General features: G+C 42.0%; 2 protein-coding genes across 3 annotated transcripts; one reads left to right on the plus strand and one right to left on the minus strand.

The window, feature by feature from the left end:
• Nucleotides 1-1,820: 1,820 nt before the first annotated feature.
• klhl14 (kelch-like family member 14) lies at nucleotides 1,821-13,371 on the plus strand (the record flags this gene model as incomplete). The annotated part of the gene is made up of 8 exons (XM_080837515.1): nucleotides 1,821-2,695; nucleotides 5,967-6,088; nucleotides 11,230-11,319; nucleotides 11,637-11,715; nucleotides 11,909-12,099; nucleotides 12,332-12,490; nucleotides 12,720-12,877; nucleotides 13,231-13,371. 8 exons carry the CDS (start codon nucleotides 1,821-1,823, stop codon nucleotides 13,369-13,371), a joined length of 1,815 nt encoding a protein of 604 aa, XP_080693641.1.
• Nucleotides 13,372-16,885: 3,514 nt separating this feature from the next.
• On the minus strand, nucleotides 16,886-25,578 carry pak1ip1 (PAK1 interacting protein 1). Of its 2 annotated transcripts, none has more exons than XM_080836596.1 (10): nucleotides 25,329-25,578; nucleotides 24,919-25,081; nucleotides 23,007-23,127; nucleotides 22,815-22,889; nucleotides 22,596-22,648; nucleotides 22,297-22,442; nucleotides 21,693-21,790; nucleotides 21,151-21,250; nucleotides 18,342-18,462; nucleotides 16,886-17,829 (listed from the first exon to the last, which is right to left on the minus strand). In XM_080836596.1, exons 1-10 carry the CDS (start codon nucleotides 25,404-25,406, stop codon nucleotides 17,708-17,710), a joined length of 1,077 nt encoding a protein of 358 aa, XP_080692722.1. In that variant the 5' UTR covers nucleotides 25,407-25,578; the 3' UTR covers nucleotides 16,886-17,707. The 2 variants fall into 2 exon arrangements, with proteins under 2 accessions (XP_080692722.1, XP_080692721.1); XM_080836595.1 differs by having other exon boundaries at nucleotides 16,886-17,835.
• Nucleotides 25,579-25,863: the final 285 nt, after the last annotated feature.

The raw sequence follows: 25,863 nt of genomic DNA on the forward strand, positions 1-25,863 counted from the left end.
TAAGGATTTTATTTCAGTGTAACTTAAAAAGGTCGTCACCTATATTTATAAACATGCATAAAAATCACAACACTATATAAAATAAACATTGAAGCATACAACATTTTATTTTTGACAAGATATGGTGTGTTGATGCGAGTCGAAAGTTTGCTGGGAGCACCTTTTTTGAAGGACTAGCAAAAGGAGAATGAGATGAGGGGTTATTTTGGCGATGGAGATTAAGGCAGGGGCTTTTTGTCATTTGTGCGAGACAAGCCATTCATCCATCCAGTTCACAGCCAAAAAAAGGCTGGTCCCAGAAATTAGCAGTTTCAGCTCAGCAGCAAAGTCGTCGGGCTGTGAAGGCAGAGAGAAATTGACTAATTAGCAATGCGCACTAAAACTTGACGGTTCTCTCTATAACAGCGAGGGAAAGACTCGCTTTTCTCCCCCTTTCTCTTTTCTTTCTTCCATAGATGTTTGAAATCGCAGTCATTTACGCTCGACAGTTTTTACAATAGCCTTGAGCCATAATTTTGCGAGTCTCTCCAGCATCCATACCCCTGCATGGTCTCTCTCCACCGGCCATGCACGACCGTTTCTCTCCCCAACCGTGGATTTCCTATTACTCTCGTTACGACTCACTGAGCCCCAGGCCCAAGGATAATGATGTGTTGTTTCTTGGTAGCATAATTTGTCACACGTATATTTCTTCTTCTTCTTCTCTTGCAGAAAGCACAGCTCCCTCTCACACTCACACACTTCTTGTTAATTCAGGAGAACAAATGATCAACGTCAACAAATAACGTGAAATAGTGTCTTTAAGAGTTGGAATCGATGTTTATTTTGAGGCATCGACCATAGTCTTTAAACAAAAAAGGAAATATTTTAGAAAGGAGAACAAAGGAAAGTCAAGTGAGAATATTGGAGACCTGAAGCTTACTTTCTTTTTGTCAAGCTCGTAAGTCAGGTAAGTTTGGCTTGTGTTCTGAGGCTAGCAGCTCACATCATTTAGTTGTGACAGGCGCTTTGAGAGAATGTGGCGACAGCGAAACTACATTGTAGCATGCTCGTATCAAGTTTACCATATCAACGATAATACGAACGTATCTGTATCCTTATTTTCTCGTGTCGATATGATGGTAGTTATTTTGCATTTGTTTTATAATAGCACCGAATTGAATTTGTAAGTCGGGCATCCGACAATAGACACGGATGCACATCTAGCCTACTGTATGACGGTACTGAGAGAAACTAATTGCTTTTGTATCACCATGCGTATACGTGCAATATATTTATCTCCACGGACAAAATATCGAGCAAGATTAAAGCAAAGCGTGTCATGAAGCAAAATATTCTCGAATACGGCATATTCAGTATTGCCTACCGTATCCTTCGTTTTCCTCTCGCCAACTTAAGTTGCGTTGTCGTAGCCGCTGCAGTATCTCCTATCATACTTTGTTTTGACAGTAGCCTTTAAACCGCAGCGTCTATTTCGAATAGTCTTGTCTTGACAGAGTGAAATAGCATCTAAAGGTCATACAAAAGAGAATCCCGTTCGTAAATTCACGACAGCGGCATACAAGTTAAATTAACGTGAAACCGTGAAAACATTTACACATTTCGCAAAGCGTTCAGTACCTCTTGGTGGTCCCCTTCTCTAAAAGCCTATGCACATTTATTTTATGGTTTGCGTCGTTGAAACTTTGTAAAGGAAGAGACCGACCTAGAGTAGACTTAATTGTATCAACAATCACGTGTGGTTCTGTGTGTATGACCTACTTATTAGGATAACTGACACACATTGTTTATTTTTAGGTGGCGTAAGCAGTCCGGAAGTCATGTCCAGATCGGGTGATAGAACATCCACCTTTGACCCAACTCACAGTGACACCCTGCTGCACGGGCTCAATCTCCTGTGGAGAAAACAGCTTTTCTGTGATGTGACACTCACTGCCCAGGGACAGCAGTTCCACTGCCACAAAGCAGTGTTGGCGTCCTCTTCACAGTATTTCAGGTCTCTGTTCTCCTCTCATATGATCAACAATGAGGGGCTTGCCAGCAAAGATCAAGGTAGCAGTGGAACCCCCTCCTCTTCCCCTGACGACAAGCCATTGCCGAGTGCTCGACCCATCAACAACTTGGTGCTACAGGGCTGCTCCTCCATTGGACTACGGCTTGTGCTGGAGTACCTTTACACTGCCAACGTTACTCTTTCCCTGGACACCGTGGAAGAGGTGCTCTCCGTCAGCAAGATCCTCAACATCCCACAAATCACCAAGCTCAGCGTGCAGTTCCTCAACGACCAGATATCCGTGCAGAACTACAAGCAGATCTGCAAGATAGCCGCCCTGCACGGGCTGGACGAGACGAAGAAGCTCGCTAACAAGTACCTGGTGGAGGATGTGCTCCTGCTGAACTTTGAGGAGATGTGCGCCATGCTGGACGCCCTGCCTCCCCCGGTGGAGTCCGAGCTGGCTCTCTTCCAGATGTCTGTGCTGTGGCTGGAGCACGAGAGGGAGAGCCGCATGCACTATGCCCCTGACCTCATGAAGAGGCTTCGCTTCGCCCTCATCCCCGCCCCAGAGCTGGTGGAGAGGGTGCAGTCGGTGGACTTCATGAGGACCGACCCCGTGTGCCAGAAGTTGCTGATGGACGCCATGAACTACCACCTGATGCCCTTTCGGCAGCACTGCCGGCAGACGGTGGCAAGCAGGTGAGGCTGTGCTTTCACTGCTGTGGGGTTGTGTCAAAGCAGATGAAATCAATTCTGATCGTGGATCAGTTCTGTGTTGTTGTTTGAAGTTTAATAGTGTCATGGTTTTTGTGGATGCTGTTTTAATTATGCTGATGCGTATGCTGACCTGTTCGGATAACTAAAAAAGGTTCAAGCACATTTCAGTATGTCAGTACCGTGCCAATTTGAACTCTGATGATAAGAGAGTCATCAAAGCTTTCGTAAAGGGCTGTCTGAGCAGGGGCCATCTGTTGCTGGATCAAACTTAATTTGGAGAGAATGTCGATACTATTTTGGGCTAATTATATACAAAACATAAACATTCCATCACTGACCACACATGGGTATAAGGATGAATGGACTCTCAAGGCTACAGTTAAGTACACAGGGTAAAAGCTGTGGAAATACAAAGTAAATGTCATGACTTGAATGAATTACCCTTGTGTCTGAATTCACATTTATCCTCTACTGCTTGATAATTATACTGCTGTCAAATTACTAGTTACTACACTGTCAAGCCTTGGCATTCAAAAAAACATATGGCATTCAACAAAACAAACAATCATTATTGATTAAGAGTGGGGAACAATACTGCAGTTTTTCAACACGGCTGACAGATTATGTATATAGGTGGGCTACACGTGTTCATGCTCAATGCTGGAATTTGACACTCCAACATGTGCATCTTAGGATCTCAGTAGCTGTGCTCATGTTAACTTTTGCTGCTGTAGCTGATGTGGGCTCAGTATGTCTCAACAGAGAGCAGCGCTATATTGACATGTTGATATTATAATCTTTCTCCTGCTCAGTCGTATCTTGCTGCTTCGGACAGGCTTGGCTCACTCCATCACAGCTCAGGTTCCGGGAGCCTATAACTTGTCAGACATGCATTATTCCTATCATTTATTCTTCTGCTTCAGAATTTTGGTTCAGCTTGACCTCAAACCTCTGGAAAACAACTGTGAGAATGTTACGTATGAGTAAAGGCTCTCGCGCACCATTTTTTGGGATGTAACTTGTAAGGCAGTTTTTTTGTCTTGCGAGTTAAGGGGTCAGACAACTTGTTTGAGGCTATGTGGTTGTGCACCCATTCCCTGGCAGTCATGGTGTGTGTGGCGGGGGTTAGGCTTCAGGCAGTCATGGTGTGTGTGTGTGGTGGGGGTTAGGCTTCAGGAAGTCATGGTGTGTGTGTGTGGCGGGGGTTAGGCTTCAGGCAGTCATGGTGTGTGTGTGTGGCGGGGGTTAGGCTTCAGGCAGTCATGGTGTGTGTGGCGGGGTTAGGCTTCAGGCAGTCATGGTGTGTGTGGCGGGGTTAGGCTTCAGGCAGTCATGGTGTGTGTGTGTGTGGCGGGGGTTAGGCTTCAGGCAGTCATGGTGTGTGTGGCGGGGTTAGGCTTCAGGCAGTCATGGTGTGTGTAGCGGGGTTAGGCTTCAGGCTGTCATGGTGTGTGTGTGTGGCGGGGGTTAGGCTTAAGGCAGGCAGGACAGGGGGCAGGATAAGCTCTGCGTGAGTTTAACATGCCCCAGTGGCACCATGAATAAATTAAAATATTTCCCTAATATACGTGGTGTTTTACATCGCATGTTTTTGGGTGCTGTTGTATTGCATCCAATTAGCTACAACGCTAACTGGGTAATATGCATTTTACAGAGCAGACCTTAAGTGTAAGGAGCAGCACTGGTAATGGTTTTAGAGGACCGATTTCTAAAAGACTTTAATTCTCAATATTCAAAATATCCAATTTAAGGCTGAACAGACATGGCGAGCAGTGCTGAGGGTCCCTGTATGCCTGTGTGCAACAGCGTCTAAAGTATTTGCTTTGTTAATGTGGAATTTCACTGTGGAACTACCTAAATCAGCATGGGAGAACATGTTGTAAGGGACAGCATTGGTAGGGGTGGTAGTTTAGTATGCATAAAAGATGTAGACTGATGTAGGGTTGAGCTTGCTTATGACATTCAAATGGAGTATTGACAAGTCTGATGGTGTAAGGGCTTGATAACAAGTAAAGTACGTTTGAGAATTAAAACCAGTTCGTCTCTCATGAGGATCAAAAGCATGTTTCAAACATGGTGTTATTGTCTATGAATAGGTGTTGACTGTCTAACAGATCTGAGGCGCAGAGCTGAGCACACATGGAGTGTCTGTTCATTAAGATGCACCACTTATGATCGTTTCTTAGACTCTTCATGGCTAATTGAATTAATATGTTTCAAGAACAGACCCGCCCTTCCCCCGAAGACTGAGATACTTAGAGGAGGATATGGAAAGTGGATGGAGAGGGGCACATTTAGGAGAATGGGATGGCAGGTTTTTAATCCCAATCAATGAATAAATAGGGTATTGTGGTGGAGAGGCATGGTTTCATGTAATAAGGTTTCGGCTGGAAGACCAAAGGGTTGTCCTCGCTTTCTAAAAGACTTTAATTCTCAATATTCAAAATATCCAATTTAAGGCTGAACAGACATGGCGAGCAGTGCTGAGGGTCCCTGTATGCCTGTGTGCAACAGCGTCCATGCTGAAACACACACTTCACTATAGTGCACAGTGGCCTTAGGGCTGTTTCACGACATTCTTGTGAGAGATGTGTTATGCTAACTTTGTCAAATGTTAACTTTGATCATTGATGGATCCGCGAAGGACCCATATTAAACCTAGAATAGTAGATGCTAATGTTTTACCTAAAATATCTGGAAATCTTATTTTAGATATTTTATTTAAGATATTTCCCTCCTCAATGCCCTGCCTAACCCCCCCCCTAAAATGTTGGTGGTGATGTGTGAATATTTTATCGGTCCCCTGCAGAATTAATAGACCTCTCATCCTACTTGTATTAATATTTAGATGAAAGTACCAAGGCTGTTGATTGAAGTGTTGAAAGGGCATTATAACAATGAAGAAGCACTGCCATCAAAAGGCCTGCTAGGTCACACGAAGAGAAACACGTCTGCATCAGTCTCTGTGCCTGCTAGTCCTGCTTGTCCAGTGACAAATCATACACCTATGTTTAGATCAGCATCATATGATAGCTTATATTCTGTTTGAACATAGCAATATTGTTGTGATGTGCAATGCAACATCCTTGGAAAAGATTATAAAACGAATGAATACTACATGGCGGTACGCTGTGTGAACTCAGTGCAATGAAGAAGTGATGCGTACTTGGCTTTATGATACCCAAGGGAGCCTGAGAAATGAAAGGAAAAAAGAAAGTAAGCATTTCTCTTTTTGTTGTTTGCCTGTCAACAGAATCCGTTCGAACAGGAGGATGCTCCTGCTAGTCGGAGGCCTGCCGCCGGGGCCCGACCGCCTGCCCAGTAATCTGGTCCAGTACTACGACGACGAGAAGAAAACATGGAAGATCCTCACAAGTAAGTGGAGCTGCCCCCTCACATCAGTGACATAAAAAAAAAGCTTTCAGGAGGAAAGTGCTGCTGTTGAAGTTTTGTCTAGACTCATGGTCACCCACAGAATCCATCCACATCCTGGAGGTAATGATGTAGAACTATAACTTTTAATATAAGTTTTTAATCAGAGCGTGACTTTACACCATGGTGGAGCTCTATGCCTGGATTCCCTTGTTTTTGCTGATATCTCCCAGCAAGATCCATTTCAATCTAATGATATGATGTGGGGATATATCATCAGAGGATGACATACATAATCTTGTTGAACTGCTCTATTAAAAAGAATGAACACTTGCTCATGAACATTTGGGGTGGCATCCTTTCCTCAGCCAGAAACTAATTATGGATGCTTGTGTCAAGCCAATTGATTTCCTTCTAAATATTTTGGCTGCATTTAAAAAAAATCTGGCTTTTGGGAAAGTGACTTAAACTGCAGTTATAAATGGACGTGGTTAATTCATTAAGGAGAAACAAGACGTTGTCAAAATAAGGAACAGTATCCCCAACAAATGAAATCACTCAAGCTAAATGCCTCATGTTTGGTGATATATTGACGTGTACCAGTTGTGTAATTCACCATGCTGGAGTCTCAACTAGTATTGACACATATAAGCCAGGTTGCAGTATGGTATTCATACTCGACATCTTGCCGGCTTGTCCTTTGATGCAGAATCATGTTCAACATAATGCATATGTATAGCTCAGGTGTGTAGGTATTAATGACTGGACATCTCATAGATTATTGCATTGGATGAAATACAATCCTTCTCCTGTCTTTCTTGACCTTTCACAGGGCCATTTGTCTGGAAATAGTAAAGGTCAGAAAAATTATGTCTTTTTCCAGCATATTCTCAGCTTGAATCGATCCATTGTCATTTGAACAAAGGGAAAAACATTGTAACAAGTGTTTCACTGTATCAAGCCACGCACTGTTCTTGTGCATACGTGCCTCAGTATCTAAGCACAATTCAGGTGCTCTATTGGCATTCACACAGGACATCCGAAGGAGTGGAGCGCTGGATAGTTAATAGAATATTACGGGCATGTTGAGCAATCATGTGTATCCAGATTAGCCACTCGTATATTCCCTGACAGCATATAATATCATCAGTAAGCATGCCGTATTACTGTATGAGGCAGTATAATATACATGTATTCCTTCCCAAAAGTCAGTCAAGTGTAGCCTGTTATCGGGAGATGAAACACCCAAAAGACAGTTGTCCATCTATGCTATCCCCATGGCCATTAGTGCAGACAGCAGTGTTAGCATTATCTAACCGTTTGTCCATACGTGCATGTGGTGAATAGGGTGCCAAGCTAACTCTACAGACGGGAAGTAAAAAAAAAAGCTGCTTAATGAGACAATAATGATATCTCAAAATGGTGATTGCCATTGACCTTGCCTTATAAGGGGGCCCCTGGATGGGACTGTGCCAGGATACATGCACTCTTGTCTGATTATAGAGCCACCCGGAGTCCTGGTCACTGGAGCCGGGCGTCCAGGCATGCAGGCCTCATTAGGTGTGCGATACATGGGCATCCGTTTGTCTTTTGGGAACATGATGAAAAATGATTCATCTGACCATATCACATTCTTCCTCTCCTCAGTGGTCCATCCCCCCCCCCCCCCCCCCCCCCACTGTGATAGCAAGTGTGTATATTATAGTTTAACAATGGCATCTCTCTTTTAAACGTCCTTGAAGAGAATTTGATTTGTAAATTACACATAAGCTATTAACATCATTTCACTTTCATGACATTATTATTTTTTTCTTTGCCCTTCAACACATACGTATATACAGATTTGTAGAACTACAAACCTCTGATCGCATCTCTCCTTTAGAAGTGGATGCCAGCAACATTGTACAAGGTTCCTCATTAGATGCTGGCAAGCACATTTGGCCTTGCTAAACGTGCCTTAACAATCACCCCTTTTTGAGGTCATGAAGGTCTTGTTCGCTCTCCATGCCAGTTGAAACTGATAGGTGTACCACCTTCCTGTCTCTGGAGTTGCACACATGTACCCGGTTTCTCTCCATTATAAAGCATAAAGATACACACACACACACACACACCTTTGTTAAAGCCCCTGCCTCAAAATTAAGATTCATTTAATTTGAATGGTTGTAACATGAAGGTATTTCTAGAAATTAATAAATAACCAAGATTATTATTAATAAGAGGTCTGATAGGAAGCTTGTATGGTAAATCACCACCAAATATGAATAACAAAATAGCAATATGACTCACTCAATATTAGAGAGGCATTGGACTCAGGATGCCACGTGCTCACACGCCTGTTTGAGTGTTGGACATCATGTTGTATTAATACATAGATGGAATAAGTACCCTACCCACACATCAGAACAACATATGAGTCTGACAAACAAACTGACAGATAATTACATGAACTCTCACTCACAACTGATGCCTGTTGTTTCTGTCACGGTGTAAGGACACCAGGGTATGAGCTGTATGAGACCCTATTGAAGAAATACTTTCATTCAATACGATCGCACTGGATTCATGATTAGAAGGTTGAATATGATCTCTGTTTACCTTAAACCATAAAGGGGATCTTATTTGACCTATTATGTCCCCCGACAGCTAACTAGTGGATACTCCATATGGTTGTTATGGTAGAGCATCACTGCCATTGTGAAATACACAATGGAATAACATTTTAACTGTACCTAAGCAACACATTTGTTAGACTTGGCACACTTTGTCAGAGGAGTCTGTTTATTAGTCCATTTAGTCAACCATAAGATTGTTGTAATGGACTTGAGCAATATTCTTAGGAAGTAGGTCTCACAGTTAGGAGTGTGAGCATTGATACACAGCCATCTGTGGGATTGCAGAAATGGAAAGACAAATCCATTTGCATTCTTTTGAGGACAGTCTGAAGCTCTTCTGTCTGTGTGTGGTTGACACAGCAGCTTATTGTAGCAGCTTCAAGTAACACCTACAAAGCATTTTGTGGAGGACAAAAGTGATTTTTTTTTTTTCATATTAAACTGTGTATGGGTGAAAATGCAAATAATTCACACCCAATCAAGAACACTTCAGTGACCCTTATCCAAAAAAAGGGTCATGATCTTATTAGACTTCATAAGCGCAGTTTAGGATGAATCTCGACATTAACCTCGTTCAGCCATTGCCAGGATTCATGTAATTTATTCTTTTGTGCCTCTACTCTCTATGGATGGAGGCTGCCCCCTAGTGGCACTATGGTGCAGTTTTGCACTGGAATGGAGAGGCACTAAAGAGGTACTAAAAGACTCCCATTAATCGCTACTTGTTCAGTCATAAATGTGATATATATATATATCAGTGAGTGCATACATATTCCCCAGTGCATAATATAATATTTTCTGATATGACTCATATTTTATTCAGTTTTAGATTAATATTGAAGGGGCAGGTCAGTTTTAGTCCCTCTTATTGTCAATGGGAAATAAAACTGGATACAGAATTGGAAGTTTTAAATTCATCATAATGTAATGTGGGTGCTCTGCTTCTCAAAAGCTGATACTGGATAGGGCATGCATATAATATGTGACAGGTGACTGTCAGCTACTTGAAAATCACTGCAGAAGTATACACATTGCTCACAACATTCGTTAGTTAATCAAATGCAATTACATTTCTTAACTGAATTTCTCTCACAGGTGTGAAATCTCCCACTCTTGCACACATACGGACATACAGACGTCTTACTCAGTGCAAAAGTACAAAAGTGGCATGAGCTAGTGTAGATGAGACTCTATCACTGTCAGTATTTGGAAGCAGAAGCATCTATTCAGTGGCATCTCATCCAGGGCTTGAATGGCAGTCCCTGAACACTGGGAGCAAATCTCTGTCAATCACACCTGCCTGTGAAATGTAGCATAATCTCTCTCTCTCTCTTTCTCTCTCTGTCTGTCTGTCTGTCTGTCTCTCGCTCTCTCTCTGTCTGTGTCTCTATTTCGCTCTCTCTGTCACACACACACACACACACAGACACAAACAGAGGGAGATAGAGAAAGAGAGAGACATATACAAACCCCCCCAACCCCCCCCCCCCCACACACACACACACACGTACACAGACAGAAGATAAAGCTGTATTATCCCTCGCACTCAGACCAGTCTCAATAGAGGGGCCTGAGCATGTCAGTCACTGAGTTGAGTTAGATTGTATGGAAGAGGCCAATTGGAAAGGAATGAGATTCAAGGCTGTCTAATTCTACAGCAACTGTGATCCATCAGCTCGCACTGAGGTGACAGGGGAGATGACGGATAGAGACAGACAGGTGGGCTTTGCCATTCCACTGATTTACACTCAAAAGCACAGAGGCCCAGAGATTTATTGAGTGAGCATGAGCATGTTCATTACGGCCATCTCTCTCCATTTCTGCAGGGGAGGGGCGGGAAGTGGGGGTGGGGGGGGAGGTCACCTCAGCAGAGTAAGACAGGATCGGAACAGACTGTAGGAGGAGCATGAATAGGAAAGACAAGCTTATATCACTAGCCATCGCTACTGTGTGTGTGTGTGTGTGTGTGTTTGTGTGTGTGTGTGTGTGTGTGTGTGTGTGTGTGTGTGTGCATGTGAAAAACTAGCCTCATTTTCCAGGTTAATAGCTACACAGGCCTCTTACTGGCAAGCGGATATATAAAAGCTTCCAAAGCCTGGCAAGCCTTTCAGAGGAAGGTAGAGCGACTGGGAGAGTAGAAAATATAATTTATAGAAATCAATAAAAATACTGCATGTGTCAGTGCAGCTTTCAACCTTTCAACCTTTCAACCCTGACAACTATTCATCCAAAAGCAGATCTGTGTCAGAGAACTCAACACATTCAGAAGAGCCAGTGGAGACAGTTGACTTAGATAGCATGTTAACTAAAAAATATCTTTTTCAAAATGTATTCCAATTTTATGAGACTTTTGCTATGTGCTTTAAGTTGATTGTTATATTACAAACATAACCCAACCCAGCCCAATACGTTATACACAGGATAAGATGTTAAATTGTTGATCAATGTTGATTGGGTCTTCCCACAGTGGCCAAACCTCTCACGGTCACATGCTTACACTGTTTTTTTTGTGTGTCTTTGCCATTCTAGTCATGCCTTACAACAGTGCCCATCACTGTGTGGTGGAGGTGGAGAACTTCCTGCTCCTGCTGGGAGGAGAAGACCAGTGGAACCCTAACGGTGAGGACCTCCCAAACCGCAAGTCCACTGATAAATGATTATACTAAATATACAGAACCTTATAGCATACATTAACCTTCACTTGTCTCACTGTTGCTCTGGATAAATGTGTCTGTCAAAACTAATTGTGCATCTCACATGGAGACCAATTAAAGTGTATTTGAACTAGATATATTTGGCACTGTTTTAATCATTTTAAAATCAGAATCATAATAAAAAAAAAAAAAAATCATTTAAAACCATGTATGAGAAGACTACGAATAAGAGGTTTTGTAGAAGTTTTCAATTGTCTAAAGACAGGTCTCTTTTCTCCACAGGGAAACACAGTACCAATTTTGTTAGCCGGTATGATCCAAGATTCAATAGCTGGATTCAACTTCCTCCCATGCAAGAAAGGTAAGTTGGTATCAGTTCACCATACTGCATTCAAGAGACGTGCGTGGTAGCTTTAGGCTAGCTCATACTAAGAGAAAATATTTGAAGATTTGTTTCCACATATTTAACAACTATTAAATGTGCATGGATAGTATTTTGCTTCTCCAAGATGAGGTGATCCAATCAATTTCCGTTGATTTGTTTTGACTTCTAGGAGAGCAAGCTTTTTCGCCTGCTGTCTGGAGAAACACTTGTATGTGATTGGTGGAAGGAATGAATCAGGATATCTGTCAAGTGTGGAATCATACAACATGGAGACCAACGAGTGGAACTATGTGTCTTCCCTCCCCCAGCCTCTAGCTGCCCATGCTGGGGCCATTCACAACGGAAAGATCTACATCTCAGGTCAGTCATCCACGTACCAGACCCTCAGAAGGTGTAGGTGTAGGTGTAGGTGTAGGTGTAGGTGTAGGTGTAGGTGTAGGTGTCTAGACTTGCCACGTTGAGTTTCCGTGAGTTAGTTAGACAAATAGGATTGTGATTTGTTGTCTAAATGAGCCTAGTGCTGAAACATGAACGTGATATCCTGTGTGTTCACATTGGGCCCCTTTCCTGAACCATTGCTGTCACCTTTCAGGAGGAGTGCACAATGGAGAATACGTGTCTTGGCTGTACTGCTACGACCCCATCATGGACGTGTGGGCCAGAAAACAAGATATGAACACAAAGCGAGCGATTCATGTCTTGGCAGGAATGAGCGACCGCCTCTATGCCATCGGAGGCAATCACTTGAAAGGTACATAGTAGGCTTGGTATCATGCAATGCATTGACAGTATGCCATACAGTGCATTTACAGTACGCTATGCAGTCCTGGTGCATTTACAGTACGCCATGCAGTGCATTTACAGTATGCCATGCAGCGCATTTACAGTATGCCATGCAGCGCATTTACAGTACATCATGCAGTGCATTACGGAATATATTTCTCATAATTTCTGTCCTCTGCTCTTCTTTGACATAGCAGGATTTTCCCACCTTGATGTGATGCTGGTTGAGTGCTATGATCCCAAAGCTGACCAGTGGAACATCCTTCAGACCCCTATCCTGGAGGGCCGCAGTGGCCCCGGATGTGCTGTTCTTGACGACAGCATTTTCCTTGTTGGAGGCTACAGCTGGAGTATGGTAGGTGGATATACACATTAAGCACATACATGTAGTCCCCCCCCCCCCCCCCCCCCTATGCTGCTTTGTCTTTCACCTCAGTGTCAAAGGAATCTTGTGTTTAAATATGGTCACGACTGGCAGTGACTTGATCCATCATTAAGATCATGAAGCACCACTTTTCTGCTTGTGCAACTGCGCATAGTATTGCCCAAATCTATTTTTTTTTTCATTTGACAATTACAATTACATTTTTACACAGCAGAATCTAACAGCTACTCACTTTGGACAGAATGACAGCCACCTTTTTGAGAGTGACTAGGAGGCAACCACGATGGTAATGGTCTCTTTTTTGTGTTTTGTTTTTTTCTTAGGGGGCGTACAAGTCCTCCACCATCTGCTACAGCCCAGAGAAGGGCACGTGGACTGAGCTGGAGGGGGAGGTGGCAGAGCCCCTGGCAGGCCCCACCTGTGCCACCGTCGTCTTGCCAGCCTGTCTGCCATTCAACAAGTAAGTTCCACCCCAGGAGTGGAGAGGTGTCAAAACTAATGACGGCAAAAGCGACCCATCGTTAAATCAATTTAAATCAAATAAACAAAACAAAAAATTTGAAGAACGATTGGGGAGCTCTTCAGACAATAGGAAGTGTACAAATTATTTTTTTACTGGTTTGACAAGAGCACTTTCTTTATTGCGAGTTGAATGATGGAAAAACAAACCGAATCACGTATAACATGTACAGCGTATGTGTTTGACTCCATCTGTGTTGAGGATCTGCAACTGTACATGTTCATATTCCTTTTTTTTGTTAAAAAAAAAGAAATCGAAAGGTTTTTTGCCTTACATGTTATAGCACGCTTACTGTTCAGATGAATTGATATAACAAGCTTCATGTCCATTTGTATTTAGTATTTTTGTGGGGAAACATCCCTCTTAAAAATAGTCTTTGATCAGAATATACCATCACTGTGGAAACAGCCATTTGATCAATTTATTGGTTTAAAGATCATATTCATTTGATCCAAAGTCATGATGCTTGGTATGTTGTAGACTAGGATACGGCTTTTTAAAATCCATGTGCTTGTATTATTGCTCTATGATGTTTTTTAAGCTAAATCTAAGATAAAATGTTCAATTCAGAACACTATGGCACGAAAGTATTCAATTTGATCATAACTGGGTTGTACAATCAAAAAAAAAGTTTACCTCTTGCCATGTATATAAATGGCCTCAAGTAAACAGGAAATGATGATGTATATCTTTATTATGTATTCTGTGTTAACTGTTAATGTTTAACAGATTTTCAATTTCTACAGTCTAAATAAATTCAGCAAAATACTGTAGATTTTTTCCCCAGTCAATCAATCAAAACATGCAAAATATGGTGTTTCGTGACATAATCAGAAGAATGAGACTGACTGTTTGTTGGACAAAATTCAGATTTATTGATATTTTACTCTGTTACTGTTTCATATATGTACAATAATGTAATGTTATTTGATGCCTAACTGACGTAGGAGAGTTGAAATGACTTTCATGATTGTAAATATTTCATTTGGTGAAACATTTTTGTGCACTCAACATTGGATTTATTCTCAAATCCTGTTCTGTCCTTTGCATTTTAGATTATGAAAATAAAACAAAGCACTTCTGGACCAAAGTTGTCTCGTGTATGGGTGTTTTACTGTGTGTTCACTTTACATTTGTTGACATTTATTCATCTGGCAGACATTTTAACCTATGGCCACCCATGGCACAGTATGTGCTAACCGCAGATGTAGAAGCCATGATCCGAAGGGTGTAATTTGAGCTACAGAAACAGCCCATGTAAGAAAGGCTTGCTGTATTCAGTTTACAGTTTAGAGTATAGCTCACACATCCAAACAGTTCTCATCGCTCCTAAAACATCTGGCAAAGTTTCAAATATCTCCTCCCATTTTTGTGTTTTAGCACTAGATGTGGATTTGTTGAGGTATCTGTTGTGTTTAATAATGCTGTGACTGATTCTGTGTTAAAGATTTGTAGATGGTTAGATCCCCTTAAATGTGCCAAGGGAGTTTTAAATCATTTGATGACCGTCTGTAAACCTTTTACAGATGTTATAATGAAAGTGAACCCTTTCCAATACACATCAAATGTGAGAGTATTTCCAGGAATAATCATTCACTAAATAATCCAAACTGGTCCAAGGACATTTCCAGTATTGCCACCAAAGGACTGCTAAAACCAAAGCCCATCATGTCCATTACATTGATTTAGGCAGTAGTCATGTCGGGACAATGGATTTATGGATGAAGTCCAGTAGCTTAGGCGAGAAACCATCAGAGGCCTGTGGAGGCTTGAATGGATCCTTTAGGCCGATGCAGCTGAAGCACTGATGAAGTCTGTTTTACACACTGGGCGATCTGTAGCTGAAGCACTGATGAAGTCTGTTTTACACACTGGGCGATCGGTTATTGTCTTGCCATTAGACTCTTACAGTTGTCTTCCCACTCTCGAGTTGCCAAAATTCATTTTCAAACCAGTGAATCAGTCAAGACCAGTAATGTGTGTATTCTGTAGAGCAAGGCAAACTCATTTGAATCAACTGTAAGATAAGACTAGCTGAAGGAAAAGAAACAGGGAGACACAGCCAAGTTTTCAGGTGCATTTCGGAGAGAAATCGGTCCCACACCACCATGTCCATCAAATAAGGTGCAAAACAAACCGAAAATATTGCCAATAAAATGTGATATGTATGTGTTAAGTGTGTAATGTGAACAGAGGAATCTGTAACAAGGAATATTATATATATATATAAACTTGGCCATTATCAAGGCAAGATTGAGAGCTGCTCCCTGTGCATCCAAAATTATACGAACAAACTATAGCGGCTCAAACAGGTGCAGATGACTCAATTATTTCATTATTTCTCCAAGAATGTCCCACAAACTGGGGAATTAAATCATTCAAGACCTTTTGTACATGGTGTGTGTGTGTGTGTGTGTGTGTGTGTGTGTCTGTCTCTGTGTGTCTGTGTCTGATTCCAGACCCCTTAATCTCAATCTGTTTGTAGCCTTAGATACGGATGCTTTTAGAAGCTTTTTTGGCGGTCAGGAATGAAAAGCAGTTGGCATTAAAGTAGAGATGAATTAAAAAGCAGAACACCACCAGGAGAAGAAAATGTTCGAACAGGCTAGTTTTCATGGGTGTTAAAAGACACATTCACAAAAGCTAAAATGTCCTGTTGCAGGTTCTGAAATGTTGTTTAATTTTTAGAAGTGTCTAGGCAGCCTTACTGTGCCAGTGGGCAATGTATTCTTAAATGTACCTGAAGCTGATGTAAAGAGACTCCTGCATAACAACAACGAACATGCAGATCCTCAGCAGAGACATGCAACTGTCCCCATTCATTTTCAATGGAAAAATAATCGAATAGAAATGGCAAATAATTTAATGGCTGGGTCTATCGTTTTAGACAGGGTGTTGGGCCAGGTTATGTGGTATAATCCTGCGATCTAATACAAGCTGGCTTGTAAAGATTGGCAAATTTCTCATGAACACATCCGTTCTTTCCTGTTATATGAAATATTAAATTCATTCTTAAATATTATTATTTTCAATATTATTTATATGCATCATCATCCTATTGCAAAAGAATATGTCGCGATAAAACTATTAGTAGATTAAAAACTGCACTCTCAAGCTTTTCTCCTTAATAAAAAGACCGGTTTATTTTGCACAGACGCGTTTCGGCCTTAAGTGACACACTGACGATGGCTTAAGGCCTAAACGCGTCTGTGCAAAATAAACCGGTCTTTTTATTAAGGAGAAAAGCTTGAGAGTGCGGTTTTTATTCTACTAATAGTTAACATTCTTTTACTCGCACCCGAAAACGCTTTTATACTTTTTTGAAGTAGAGCGCGCATATCCCTGCTAATAGCGATACAACTATGCCATAAACATTAAGAAATGTGTAGCGATAATACTATGCCAGAAACATTAAGAAAGCCAGACTGTTGAGACTCAAAGGATGAAAATGTTTATGGTATATTTAATGGATGCTTTTGTCCAGTCATCAAAAAAACATATTTGAAAAAAAATTAACCAAATACATTACAAAAATGTTGTGCTGTTTGAATGTGCCATGGCTGTCACTTGATCAAAATTTAGCATTAGGTCGGTGATTTGTGATTATTCTCCCTCTATAGCGCACCCTAGTGGTTTTTACAAAGGATAACCTGAAATAGGTCTACTGGTCAGAACAACTTTATACTGCAAAGTTTATAGATAACATTAACCAATACTCCATCTCCAATACATCTCAAATCTCTTAGGTACAGTACAGAAAAGTGGCAGAACACCATTGCTCATGGCTCAATTGGTCATAAACTCTGGTGTTCATATAGTCCTGCTTCTGTAAACGGGGGACACAAAGAGGCTCAGACTGAGCCAGAATGCTGCTTCAGAAACACGGATGGGACGGTGTAATTTGATCGGTTAATGACCTCAAATATCAGCAACCTTTCAGCACAGTTGTGGACTGGACCTTCAACACCAGGTTTCAAATCATTCAGGTAGACTTTCAAAAGCTGTTTTTTATTGGACTATATAGGGAACTGTTGCGAGATTGAGCATTACTAGTAGAACTCATTCCTTCTCCGAACATGACACGTGAACTTAAATATTGCTCATTGTAACAAAAACATTTTTAAAAAGACTGATGCTTTCTTTGTTTCTTGAAGAATATACCATAATGTTGCCTCCAACTGTACAGTGATCTGTTAGAATATCTTGGAGCAGGAGAGAACACACTTGGATACTTGACAACAGAGGACACTCTCCTTCATGGCCTTGTGTAAATCAGGAGTTTATTGGCTCTTATGCTTCTTTCCACCCCTCTTTGTTTTTTTGGGCTTAGTGACTCCTTCAAGAATAACCTCCTCTGCAGCAATCCTGACTCTCTTATTCTTGGAGGGTAACGGCAGATCTTCTGTGGCTGCAAGAAAAAATGCCTTTTAGGTTTTTCCCCAAGTTCAGTACACCAAGACTAGAACACATTTTAACACAATCATAATCACATATCATATCCCAATCAGCAATGGACTTTCTCTTTGATTTTGAATCTGGCCTGTGCAACTGCTGCCAACGCAGCTCTACTCCAAGAATGGCATTGCTCAAAGCAAGCAAGGCAGAGGGACTTCAGATTAAAACATAGGCTTGCTAGATTAGTCCTTCCAGTATATCAGATACCTGTGCCTCACATCTGCAGTGACTACAGCACCTGTGCCTTCCATCTGCAGTGCCTACAGTACCTGTGCCTTCCATCTGCAGTGACTACAGTGCCTGTGCCTTCCAGCTGCAGTGCCTACAGTACCTGTGTGCCTTACATCTGCATGGACTACAGTACCTGTGCCTTTTATCTGCAGTGGCTACAGTACCTGTGTGCCTTACATCTGCATGGACTACAGTACCTGTGCCTTTTATCTGCAGTGGCTACAGTACCTGTGGAAGAGGTTGGCTGTTCCTCCGTGGGTTTGTCCTCTGCAGTTGGCTTGAACACGGTCAGACAGGTGAGCCTTGCGGTGGTGTTCACCTCCAGCAGAAGTGTGGGAGGCTTGGGGTCCTAGAAGAGCACAGGGACACGACTATCAGCAGGCAGTGTGCCACGGGTTAGGGTTAGTGTGCGACGGGTTAGGGTTAGTGTGCAACGGATAAGTGTTAGGCCCAATCTCAATACTTCCCCTTACCCCTTATCTTACCCCTTACCCTTGAAATTGCGCATTCATGTGAGAGCTAGTGGTGTCTCGATACCCAACTTGATCAAGATTAAGGGGTAAGCTTAAGTGGTGTATGGCCCTCGTTTTTAAGCTGATCGGAGAGCTACCTTGCTCCTCCAAGGGCTATCCCAGAGCACACAGCGAAACCAGTTCGGGAATTTTCAAAAAAAAATGGCTGCTTGAAGCGAGGAACATTTTACATGAATAAAGCTATCTACACAACTTTTTATATGTTTATAATGACTCGGTTTGATCTGAAATGTACTACACGAGCGATGCATAGAATTGTCGGTCTTAACTGAAGCTTTCAAACGGTAGTATTAGGATACAATTAGCGCGTATACCACCACTCCATTGGCTTATATGGTAGCTTGCCAGCTATCATGCTACATACACTACATGTAAGTATTTTTGGCTTATAATTAATTTAAAAATGACGACAGTCTTGTTTCGTGCTCTACACAGTTGTATACATATATATTTGCAACCATGTTCTTCATTAGACTTTTTTTTAAATCGCTAGTTTCATAGCTCATACAGTCACGCATGACGTACCCGAAACCTAGTGGCGTCTCATTTCATAGGGGAAAGATCTCAGCCCTTGGCCCTTACACTTGCAAGTGCTAGGGTTAAGACTAAGACAAGATTAAGCAAAAGGGGCAAGGAGAAGAATCGAGATTCGGCCTTAGTGTGCAACGGGTTAGGGTTAGTGTGCAACGTGTTAGGGTTAGTGTGCATCGTGTTAGTGTGCAACGGGTTAGGGTAAGTGTGCAACGTGTTAGGGTTAGTGTGCATCGTGTTAGTGTGCAACGGGTTAGGGTAAGTGTGCAACGTGTTAGGGTTAGTGTGCATCGTGTTAGTGTGCATCGTGTTAGTGTGCAACGGGTTAGGGTAAGTGTGCGACGGGTTAGGGTTAGTGTGTGACGGGTTAGGGTAAGTGTGCAACGGGTAAGGGTAAGTGTGCAACGGGTAAGTGTTAGTGTGCAACGTATAAGTGTTAGTGTGCAACGTATAAGTGTTAGTGTGCAACGGGTTAGGGTAAGTGTGCAACGTGTTAGGGTTAGTGTGCATCGTGTTAGTGTGCAACGGGTTAGGGTAAGTGTGCAACGTGTTAGGGTTAGTGTGCATCGTGTTAGTGTGCATCGTGTTAGTGTGCAACGGGTTAGGGTAAGTGTGCAACGGGTTAGGGTTAGTGTGTGACGGGTTAGGGTAAGTGTGCAACGGGTTAGGGTAAGTGTGCAACGGGTAAGTGTTAGTGTGCAACGTATAAGTGTTAGTGTGCAACGTATAAGTGTTAGTGTGCAACGGGTTAGTGTGCAACAGGTTCGTGTGCATCGTGTTAGTGTGCATCGTGTTAGTGTGCAACGGGTTAGGGTAAGTGTGCAACGGGTTAGGGTTAGTGTTAGTGTGTGACGGGTTAGGGTAAGTGTGCAACGGGTTAGGGTAAGTGTGCAACGGGTTAGGGTTGGTGTGCAACAGGTACGTGTTAGTGTGCAACGTATAAGTGTTAGTGTGCAACGTATAAGTGTTAGTGTGCAACGGGTAAGTGTTAGTGTGCAACCGCAACGTATAAGTGTTAGTGTGCAACGGGTTAGTGTAAGTGTGCAACAGGTTCGTGTGTAACGGGTTAGTGTGCAACAGGTTAGTGTTAGTGTGCAACGGGTTAGGGTTAGTGTGCAACGGGTTAGTGTGCAACGGGTTAGTGTGCAACAGGTTCGTGTGTAACGGGTTAGTGTGCAACAGGTTAGTGTTAGTGTGCAACGGGTTAGGGTTAGTGTGCAACGGGTTAGTGTGCAACAGGTTAGTGTAAGTGTGCAACGGGTTAGTGTGCAACAGGTTAGTGTAAGTGTGCAACGGGTTAGTGTGCAATGGGTTAGTGTGCAACAGGTTAGTGTAAGTGTGCAACGGGTTAGTGTGCAACAGGTTAGTGTGTAACGGGTTAGTGTAAGTGTGCAACGGGTTAGTGTGCAACAGGTTAGTGTAAGTGTGCAACGGGTTAGGTTAGCGTGCAACGGGTTAGTGTTAGTGTGCAACGGGTTAGTGTAAGAGTGCAACGGGTTAGTGTAAGAGTGCAACGGGTTAGTGTTAGTGTGCAACGGGTTAGTGTGCAACGGGTTAGTGTGCAACGGGTTAGTGTGCAACGGGTTAGTGTAAGTGTGCAACGGGTTAGTGTTAGTGTGCAACGTGTTAGTGTGCAACGGGTTAGTGTAAGTGTGCAACGGGTTAGTGTAAGTGTGCAACGGGTTAGTGTAAGTGTGCAATGGGTTAGTGTTAGTGTGCAACGGGTTAGTGTTAGTGTGCAACGGGTTAGTGTTAGTGTGCAACGGGTTAGTGTAAGTGTGCAACGGGTTAGTGTTAGTGTGAAACGGGTTAGTGTTAGTGTGCAACGGGTTAGTGTAAATGTGCAACAGGTTAGGGAGAGGAGAGAGGATAAGGACTTGGCAGCTACACTGTGTTGAGGTTCAGAGTCAAACTAATTCAGACCAAAAAAACTAAATAACAACAACAACAAAAAACTCACACAAACATATTACCTCGTCAATATGCAGTTTCCACAATTTGATTAATCCATCATTTGACGCCGTCACAACAACACAGAAGTCATCCACCATGAAGCTATCCACAGCTTTTATTCTGCAAAATAAAAAAGTAATTTCCATATGATTTAAACGTTTCCTTCAACTATTTAAAGCAGCAGTAAGGAGTTTTGGTCAATTTAAAAAGGATGCAAAACTCTTGCGTACACCACCAAAAGCCTATTTGGCACTGATAAAAGCTTGCAAAGACAGGTGTCTTTTGGCAATACAGTTGGCATTGTTTTCCTGTGAAAGCTTCTCTTCCATTTTTGCAGGGTGTTCAAGCCCTGAACACAGAACTACATAGTGCATATCCTTGATGGCTACCAGGAATGACAGGTTATATCATGATCAAATACCATCAAAATGTATTTGTACATGATACCAAGAACTACAAAAGAATCCCCTAAAAAGTGGCAGGTTGTTGCACAGTGTTGCTTTTAAAGTAACAATATGCTGTTTCTCAGATTTTTACAAAGACTTGTTAAGACTTTTCCTACCTGTTTTCGTGGGCTTTGAACTCACACATACACTTCTCTGTGGTGAGGTCAAAGAGCCGAACCGACTCATCATCGCCAGCTACAGCCAGACAGGTATTCTAGGAAACAAACAAATCCAGCCAACAAACGTATTAGGGAAAAAGCACAACATCAAAACAGAACACAACTACTTCCATGATACATGATCTTGCTACAAAAAGAGAACTCAGAACTCAGAACTGTTTATTTGACAGCAAACAATGTTAGCACAATTGTAAGGATGGAATAACATACAATAAATTAGATACATGAAATAAACAATAAAATTAGATGAGTGAGTGTATAGAAAAGTATATGATGCTGTCGGGAGAATCCTATAAGGCTACATATTGTGCCGCTGTCATAGGATCCACCCAGAGTAGTTAATTGCTAGATTTAATGCAAAGTTAGGTTAACATAATGGGAGTTAGGTAGGGTTTACAACAACAGAAGTGATCAAGTAAGTACGTAACTAACGTGATGAGACTGCTCTATGAACAAAGGCAGATACTAATCAAAATTAAATTAAAAATGAAATTAAAAACATTATCCAGGTCAACTGCAAAAACTAAAGTTTGTTGTGTACCTGTAGAAATTTGACAGATGATATTCTTTTTGGGTTGGTGATGGTCGCAGTCACTGTGGCGGTCTCCAGGTTGTAAACATCTATGGTATTGTTGGTCACCACCACATATGTATCTCCCTCCAGTGACCACTTAACTAGATCAGCATCTAGGAAATGACATTGGACGCTACATCACAACACTGCAGGCAATTTTAATTTCTGTGAGTGAATATAATTACATTTATTGATGAAACTAAGGAACAATCAATCAGAATCATTAAAAGGATGTATTGTGAGCAAGCTCATGATATCTCCCTTACTTTGTTTGAGGGTTTTGATAAATGCTGATCTTCCATCGGTTAGATTCCATGTTCTACAATTTCAAGCATGTTAGATTTACTTATAAAACAGTATGACCATAGCATTCCCATTGCAAAGCCAAACATTACATGACATTTGATACATGTACATTTTCACACAGAGCATACAATTGACAGCAGATCAAAGCAGATTAGAAGTTAATTTCAAATCAAACGTACCTGAGTGTTCTGTCTGTACCGACTGACAGAGCCAGTTTTCCAGATGGGTGGACAGAGAGTGATGATAGTTGGCCCCTAAACACATTATTGAGAGGTCAGTTGAATGAATGAATGAATGCAGAGGGCAATAATGCATAGATCCAGGCTCAACGCCATAGACATATATTGAGGTCTAGGCTCAACGCCACCTACTTGTGCGCTCTGATGGTTTTCAGACACTCCCACTTCTTTGTCCTCCACACGCACATCAGTCCGTCCTCTCCCCCGCTGAGTAAGTGGGATGTGCCATAGAACTCCAGGCATGAGATCGTACCTGGTCAAATCAAATATTCAATCAGAGTTTTCTAGCAGCACTGTAACGGTGCAAACCCATGACACCGTTATGAACGACGCGATTTCTAAACCCAATGCATTTCATCAGGAGCCAATCCATTGTGACGTAGACCAGCGATTTGGGCGATGCGACCGATGAAAATTCGAACATGTTGAAACTTATGCAAATGAGGAGCGATTTTTGAGTTTGTATGCAAATGAGGAGCGGCCAATGAGATTGTTTGGTGTCGTCTTTGACGGTTTGAAAATTGTAGGACTGTGGCATCGGTTGGTTGTTTATGTTATTTCCACACGCTACACCACGCCCACTCAAAGCGATTGAACTTGGTTGCGTCGCTGTCATGGGTTTGCACTGTAAGCTTCAGCGTGACCTCTATCCAGTAAGTCTTGCGTCGCTGCACACACAGGCTGGGCTGTAGTGGAGGGTAAACGCACGTAAACGTCGTTTATGCACCTCTGGAATTTTAGAAATAGCGTTTACGCATCTCAAAAGTGGCGTTTACGCATCTCAAAGTTCTCTGCGCCTAGTATTCTGCCGTTGTTATTCTCCGAAATAAATTTGGTTTCATTTTAAATCACCTTAGACTAAATTTCATATTGTTGAACATATGAACGCTGTATTCTGAATAATTTATATCTGCACTGTATTGTGGTCTGTGACCCTCCAATCAGTGCCTTGCGGGCTGCGGCAACACCAATAAAGATCCAGGAAGTATGATAACACATACACGTTGAGGATAAGCCTGTTCGAAATGGATTCATTAGCCATGGATATCAGGCGATTTTTGAAGAGACCATTGAGTGCTTCATTCACACAGATGCCCACAAAAGGCCTCAAGATCAAAGTAAGACTTTTAAAGATCAATTAAAATAGTTTTTACGTTGCTTTGGTTCGCACAACATCGCATTAAGACAAGGTCACACGCTTTTAATAACGTGCTTTCAAATACAATGATGCAGGTTACAAGGCAGCCTTCCTGGTTCAATCTAAATACGCCTAATAAAACATAAATTCTTAAAGCAATTGAAGATGCATGAGTAATTATCCTCACGCATAGCACGCTAATTCATTGAAAATTGTAGACAGATTCTTTGCAAGCCAGTTAGACATAGCTAAGTGAAATGTTTTAGCTTAGCTATAGAATCTTCCATTTTCGCAGTCATGGTCAAATATAAGTGTTGAAGAAGAGCCTACATGAGTGTTCAATCCAACACAGTATATGAAGTCCTGGCTGGTGACGCACAGGAGAGGCATGAACCCCAGAACACGCCCATACAAGACAGGTTTCTTCAATGGTTAAAGAACAGGGGAAGTGTTTAATTGCAGCATGGTTTCTTTTTATATTATACTTTTCAGCTGTAACACCCTGGGCCTGTTTCCAGAGGCCTTCATTTTTTATTTAGGTCCTATAGAGGTTCTTTCTTTTGTCTCCCCCACCACCCCCTTCATTTTTATGAGGCCTACACCTTCTTTTCTTAACTGTTTTCTTGACATTTTATCACCTACAAACACATCTATTCACTGTCATTGATTTAATATGACTTTAACTGACAACATAATGGAATATAGCCAGGTCAGCCTAACAGAGTTGCGACGCTTTGTGTTGCGTTGCTTCGCGCCGTGTTTCATCTGGTCGAGGACTGTCTGATCTCCAAATTCATAGTTTACCCACCTCTAATTTTACCACTACAGCACTGCACACAGGTAGAACTAGAGGCTCACTTAGTGCCTGCCTCCTCGAACTGATGTATTACGTATTGTGAATCTTACCGTCATGGTGCAGTAAGGCCCCCTGGTCAATCTTCTTCTTCATGTCATATAGCTGAATGGTCTCGTCTTTACTGCCTGTGGCGATATACCTGTTGGTGGATGCCACAGCTGATAAGCAGGCTGTGTGTGCGTGATGAGTGAAGTCGGCCGTTGCTGTCCAGTCCTACAACAAAACGACAAAACTGCTCAAAAAACATACACATTTTAACAAAAACACACATCAACTTTGTCAACAACTGTCAACATTCCGATAGCGTTAAGCTAGTTAATAGCTCTATTGACTTGAGCCAGATAGGTCAAACCAGTGCATGTCTGTATTGAGCAGAATGTTTGCTATCGTTGAAAGTGGCTGTTCTTTAATACAAATAATTAAATAAACATAAACAACAAACACACTGGATACATTGTACCTCTCCATTTCGGCAGACACGATAGCCAAATGAAATCTGCTCATAACTTCCAGCGACTATCTCAACTTCGAAGCCCATGTTTTAATGTCCTGGGCAGCGTGGCTCGCAAACTGTATGATCAGTAAGGGCGTGCAGCTATGTCCAAGCTAAATAATTTCGTCTACTGTTAATAAAGGAAAATAACAGACGTTTCGGAAAAAAGGTTTGTTATGGCACACATGTAGCAGCACTGCAACATGTGAATTTTCTGTCTCTGCGACCCAGATGGAGTTTCACTTCCAGGTGAGGTTTTCAAAACTTGATGTATTAAGAGTCCGTTTCCGGTGGATATTAACTGGCTTTAAAGACCTTAAAAAAATAGGAGGAATTTAAGACTTTGCGACCTCAAAAGGTTCTTTAGTAAGGTGCGTCATTTGTATGCAAAATCCTGGGAAGACAACATTTTGCTGAAAAGTATTGCTACACATTTAGCGAACATCCAGTAGGAGGCGCGATATTCTTTCCGTCAGGTGGGATTTTGATTAAAGAAGAAGAA

Source organism: Sprattus sprattus (assembly GCF_963457725.1).
Source record: "Sprattus sprattus genome assembly, chromosome: 4".
Classification (NCBI taxonomy): domain Eukaryota; kingdom Metazoa; phylum Chordata; class Actinopteri; order Clupeiformes; family Clupeidae; genus Sprattus; species Sprattus sprattus.